Consider the following 6,565-nt stretch of genomic DNA (forward strand, 5'->3'; position numbering starts at 1 on the left):
TAACCTGAGCATCTCCCCTTAGTAAAAGAGACTATGACAAACATGCATGGTCTTCTTCTCTTTCTTTATTCCCATTTCTCTCTAGGTTTGTGATCCCCCTCAAGGACCATGAAAGAAAGTGTCCTGCGGGCCAGGGCATAAAAATATCAACCAACCATACCCCCCACCCCAGAACTTCCAGGGACTAAGCCATCAGCAAAGGAATGCATATTCCTCCAGTTGCACATGTAGGAAAATCCTCATAGAAGCTGGGGGAGGATGTGATAGGGTGTTTCTGAGAAGGAGGAAAACATTTGAAATGTAAATAAAGAAAAATCAAAAAAAAGGAAACCTGTTTGTGTTGTAATGAGATACAGAAAGGTAGTGGATCTAATGAGTAGAGGGAGAGGAAACTGTAACCACTATATATATAGTCAGAAAAAATTTTTACTTTTTTTTTCTTTTTCCCTTTTTGATGTTTTTCTTCATTAGTTTCCTCTCTGAAAATCCCCTATACCCCTATCCTGCTCCCCAACCCACCCACTCCCACTTCCTGGTCCTGGCATTCCCCAATACAGGTCCATAGAATCTTCACAAGAACAAGGGATTCTCCTCCCATTGATGACCACCTAGACCATCCTCTGCTACATATGCAGCTAGAGACACAAGCTCTGGGGTACTGGTTACTTCATATTGTTTTTCCTCCTATAGGGCTGCAGACCCCTTCAGCTCCTTGGGTACTTTCTTTAGCTCCTTCACTGGGGACCCTGTGTTCCATCCAAGAGAAGACTGTGAGCATCCACTTCTATATTTGCCAGGCACTGGCATAGCCACACAGGACACAGGTTTATCAGGGTACTGTCAGCAAAATCTTGTTGGTATATTTAATAGTGTCTGGTTTTGGTGGTTATTTATGGGATGGATCCCCAGTTGAGCCACCCTCCAGATGGTCATTTCTTCAGTCCCTACTCCACACTTTGTCTCTGTAACTCTTTCCATGGGTATTTTGTTCCCCTTTCTAAGAAGGAACAAAGTATCAATACTTTGGCCTTCCTACTTCTTAAGTTTCATGAGTTTTGCCAAAGGCATCTTGGGTATTCTAAGTTTCTGGGCTAATATTCACTTATCAGTAAATGCATATCATTTGTGTTCTTTTGTGACTGAATTACCTCACACAGGATGATATACTGCATATCCATCCATTTGCCTAAGAATTTCATAAATTCATTGGTTTTCATAGCTGAGTAGTAATCCATTGTGTAAATGTACCACATTTTCTGTATCCATTCTTCTGTTGAGTGGTATCTGGGTCCTTTCCAGCTTTTGGCTATTATATATAAGTGTGCTCTGAACATAGTGGAGCATGTGTCCTTATTACAAGATAGAACATGTTCTGGGTTTATGATCAGGAGTAGTATTGCTGGATGTTCTGGTAGTACTATGTCCAGATTTCTGAGGAACTGCTAAACTGATTTCCAGAGTGGTTGTACTAGCTTGCAATCCCACCAGCAATGGAGGAGTATTCCTCTTTCTCCACATCCTCGCCAGCATCTGCTGTCACCTGAAATTTTGATCTTAGCCATTTTGACTGGTGTGAGGTGGAATCTCAGGGTTGTTTTGATTTGCATTTCCCTGATGACTAAGGATGTTGAACATTTTGTCAGGTGCTTCTGAGCCACCTGGTGTTCCTCAGTTGAGAATTCTTTATTTAGCTCTGTACCCCATTTTTTAATAGGATTATTTGGTTTTCTGAAATAAAACTTGAGTTCTTTATATACATTGGATATTAGTCCCCTATTGGATTTAGGATTTGTAAAGATCTCCCAAAAAGTTGGTGGCCTTTTTGTCTTATTGACAGTGTCCTTTGCTTTACAGAAGCTTTGCAATATTGAGGTTTCATTTGTCCATTCTCGTTCTTACAGCACAGGCCATTGCTGTTCTGTTCAGGAATGTTTCCCCTGTGCCCATATGTTCAAGGTTTTTCCCCACTTTCTACTCTATAAGTTTCAGTGTCTCTGGTTTTCTGTGAAGCTCCTTGATCCACTTAGACTTGAGCTTTGTACAAGGAGATAAGAATAAATCAATTCTCATTCTTCTACATGACAACTGCCAGTTGTGCCAGCACCATTTGTTGAAATGTTCTCTATTTTCCACTGTATGGTTTTAGCTCCTTCGTCAAAGATCAAGTGACTATAGGTGTGTGGGTTCATTTCTGGGTCTTCAATTCCATTCCATTGATCTACCTGTCTGTCTCTGTACCTGTGCCATGCAGTTTTTATCACAATTGCTCTGTAGTACAGCTTGAGGTCAAGGATGATGATTCCACCAGAGATTCTTTTATTGTTGAGAATAGTTTTGAAATGTAAATAAAGAAAATATCCAATAAAAAATAGAGGAACCTTGTTTGTGCTCTAATGGGATAGAAAGTTAGTGGATCTAGTAGAGAGGAGCAGAAGGAGAGGAAACTGTAATCAGAATACAGTATGTGAGAAAAAAATTTAAGTTCAATGAAAGGGAAGATAAAAAGAAAGCTTTTAGGCAAGTTTAATAGGAAAGGACCTAGAATAAGACACTCATGTACAAGGGAGTTTGAAGGGGAAATCTCTGGTTTCTCTAACAACTCAGGTGTGTGACATGATGTTTTTCTTGAAGCAGTTTTATAAGAACATGTTTTGCTGAAGCAGACATATTAGAAGATGTTTTGCTAAAGCAGTCATGTGGGAGGGCATGCAATGCTTTTCTGGAGCAGACACTTGAGAGGGCACAGGATATTTAGAAAGAATATAAATATAACCCCACAGAAACGCAAGGAGGCTCTTGTGTTGGTTCATCCTGCAATGCTTTGCTGGTTTTCGCTGATATTCACTTGCCATAACTTCACAAAGAGAAACATGCCAAAGAACATCTCATGGTATTCTGGCTGCTGCCTGACACCTCTTAGGACTCACGCTGATTCCTCAGAGCCTTGAGGTTTCTTGTGGGTCAAGCTGCTGCTACTGATTTGGGTTTGGTGTTGCTGATTGGACTGGACCACCACTACTGATTTGTGTTTGGAATCGCCCTAAAGGATGAATTCTAAACAAGTCTACATTGTCTTATTAGCCATCTTTCTTCCCTATATTTTATGAGAGGAATAGGAGGGAGGATGTAGCATCTATGAGTCCTTTTAAAAGTATGTTTTGAAAACTCTAAGCTTACAGGTATTACCTCTATTTGTGAATTTACATAAGAAGGTGACAAAGTACATTGAAGAAGATGCCTCTCCTTTCCCTGAGTAGAAAAGTTGAAGTGACAGTACTGGCACAAATGACTGGAAACTTGTTGACAGGTAACTGGTAGATAATAAGGTCTAAAGGCACAGTTCCCACTTTCTAGAGAATTATTCCAGTCCATCATTTATTTAGCTATGAGTCAACTACCATGCACAATCCAAACACATCCATCCCTATATCCATCAGTTCACTCAGTCATCCTTTCCCTTAAGCTCACTCAAAGCATGATGAATCCATCCTCTACCAACTTGTAAGTCTTGATTAGCAATAGTTTGGTTCAAAGAAATGGAACAAATTACCTGCCATAAGTCATTTCTTCCTTAAATCGATGCCTAAGTTCATCAAATTTCTTTTCCTGATCTTCAGGTGGACGCCAATTAATAACCTGGTATGATGGCTTTTCCTTTCTAAAATCTAAGAAAAGACCAATTGAGTAAAATTTAAATTTATCACAATATTCCACACAGTATTATGGCAATAAGAATAATTAATTAATATTACATCTTTGTGCAAAATTTGATTTGTTTTCCAGTGGGCTTGTAATTCTTTTAATCTACTCAATTCTGTATTCTAATCATATTTATTGATACTTTACAATAAATCAAGAATTTTTATACAGTCTAAATAATGAAAAATTCTAATAATGCCTATCAGTTAAAGACATAGCTACCATTTTTTCACTTTACAAGTAAGAAAACACAGAAGTAAATATTCTAAAATGATGTAATTCAGCAACTTTGGCACCATAGTGAATTAGAGTTTCTGGTTAATTACAAGTGAGTTTGATTGCAGTTCTCTATGTTTCAAAGAAATATCAAAATGAAATATGTGAAGTATAATTTTTTGTTTGTCTTTTAATTGATATTCATTTCATATTTGTGGTTGGTTGGTTGGTTTGTTATTTGTTTTGTGATAGAGTCATGTTCTAACTTTTGATTGACTTTCAATTTACAAACCTAATTCTTGAAGCTGCCAAGCAATTGGATTACAAGTATGTGATACACAAGCAGGTTTTACCTTTGTTTGTTTGTTTGTTTGTTTGTGTAAATGCAAAGTTTCTACTCACAGTCAAGATGCTAAGTCAAAAAGAAAAATGAAAGGAAGGAAGGAAGGAAGGAAGGAAGGAAGGAAGGAAGGAAGGAAGGAAGGAAGGAGAAAATGTCTGCCAAGCCCCACCTGGCCTGTCTGGTCTTCCCTTATTACTCACTCACAATCAACAGTATGCGTTCACTTTGAGGTTTCACTTCTTAAAATTTCAAGACATATCTCTCATCTTAAAGAAGAAAAAACTCAATTCATCCTCTCTTGCTATTGATGAGAATTTCAAGTCAAAATAAGTAGACCTAAACTCTCTAGTTAGGATCGTCAAGTGATCCTAACTAGAGAGTTTCAATCATTTGTGTTTGAAGACTGACTATAGGGTTGGGAACATACTTTCATTGTTCATGGCTCATCTGACAAAGTCCCACCCTCACTTGGTGTCTCAGACTCAGTCATAATTGGAGATTCCAGCACCAACTGTGGCTGACTCTCCTCAGTGGAAGGCCTCCAATCTGCTCATCTGCCAGGCAGTGCTAATATAAAGTATTAGAATGGATCCCCCACATAACACAACATACAGGTGAATGAATCCAACTGGATGCTTATGCCCACACATCACAGACACCAATCACCCAGAATCCTGAAAAATGCCCTTTCTATGCCTATTGATTACACATCTGCAGATTTTTTAATGCTATTAAAATGTTCCATGGGGGGGGAATAACACTCAAAATTTACATGAGTGTGGCAATTCTTTTTAATGATGTTGGTTGGGTCTCTCTGGGGAAAGTTGTAAATATAAGAAACTCTTAAAGACACCCACCATTGTCAAGAGAAATGAATCAATAACCAAAAAGATATTAGGAGAGAGGTGGGGAACAGCTAAACAAAGCTAAAGAATATACAGGAGACATAGTTCAGAAGCTAATTTTTAAAAAAAAAAAAAGAAAAGAAAATCTCAAATGGCCAGTGAGATGGCTCAGCAGATTAACACACTCACTGCCAAGGCTGGTGGCCTGAGTTTGAACCCTAGGACTCAGATGCTGGAAACTCCTGCAGGCTGTCCCTTGATCTCCACACATAAGCATGCGCACACACATACACGCATTCAGTAAATGAATTTGCTGTCAAAAACATTCATAAAACATGTTTTAATTTTTTTAAATAGAGGTTTCATGCATACTTAGATAATGTTGATCTCAGAAGTCAAGAGTGATTGAACAAAAAGCCCCGGTGCGAATGTGGGACACATTCCTGTGAGTTGTTGATCTGGAGGCCAGTGAAGCCCTCAAGACAGAATAGGCATTAGCCACTGCTCTTGATTGCCCAGCAGAACTTGATCACATCACTGAGGTCACCACAGACTTTGGTTATAAGGCTGAACAAACTTAAACTGGAAGTGTACTCAGAACTTCCTTCCTTCAGGCTGGAAGATGCTACACAGGGGACAAAATTAATCAATGATCTACATAAATGACGGGCCTTCCAGGTTACAATAGTAGCCTGCAGGGAAAATGTGCCCAGAGTTATGGTGATGATCTTCCACCTTCTGACTGGATTTAAAGCCTGTTGTACAGGGGAAAAAATAGTACCAAGTACTGTAAACTTCTTCATAAGCCCATGGCTGGGGGGGGGCATGTTTTGAATGGAAGAAATTACTACTTTCTTTAACTAAACGAATATGGTTTTCAAACCACCTTATAGATATTTATGTTTATACCTGAGTATTTTAAGTGTTGCTCTCGACATTCATTATAGAATTTCTGTGTGTAGCCAACTGCAATAAATGCAAAGAACCATGTCTGCTCCATATGCTGAGAACATTCCGTGCCCAGCTCTATCTGCATCATACTTTCCAGGGCTCAGGCAGCATAGCACAGGAGGGGATGAGAATCAGAATAGAGCTGGATGGAGGAGAAATGGGACGCAAAACACTACTTCTGAACATGCAATTGCTGTGCCCTCATTAGAGCTATGATTCCCTGCACTGGAGCTGACTTCCAGACACGATGAGGAATGGCTCATCCAACTCTGCCATTCTTGGGAAACTACAGCTAAATGTCCATGGATGCTGAGGGGGGCAGTCTTTGTCATCAGTAGTTTGACCACTAGTGAGCTTCCTAAACTTCAAAGGATAGTCCTATTCACATGCTTGAGCAAGTGGTTATGTAACTAAAATACAGTTGTTCTCTCTCTCTCTCTCTCTCTCTCTCTCTCTCTCTCTCTCTCTCTCTCTCTCTCTCTCTCTCTCTCTCTCTCTCTCTCTCTCTCTC

General features: G+C 39.3%; 1 protein-coding gene across 1 annotated transcript in view; it reads right to left on the bottom strand.

The window, feature by feature from the left end:
- Positions 1-6,565, bottom strand: part of LOC110315406 (UDP-glucuronosyltransferase 3A2-like) — a 25,152-nt gene that overhangs the window by 10,573 nt on the left and 8,014 nt on the right. Inside the window, exon 3 of the mRNA XM_021189472.2 lies at positions 3,551-3,665. Coding sequence (XP_021045131.1) covers positions 3,551-3,665 — 115 coding nt within the window. The remainder of the gene's footprint in view (positions 1-3,550; positions 3,666-6,565) is intronic.

Source organism: Mus pahari, unplaced genomic scaffold (assembly GCF_900095145.1).
Source record: "Mus pahari unplaced genomic scaffold, PAHARI_EIJ_v1.1 scaffold_9477_1, whole genome shotgun sequence".
In the NCBI taxonomy this organism is placed as follows: domain Eukaryota; kingdom Metazoa; phylum Chordata; class Mammalia; order Rodentia; family Muridae; genus Mus; species Mus pahari.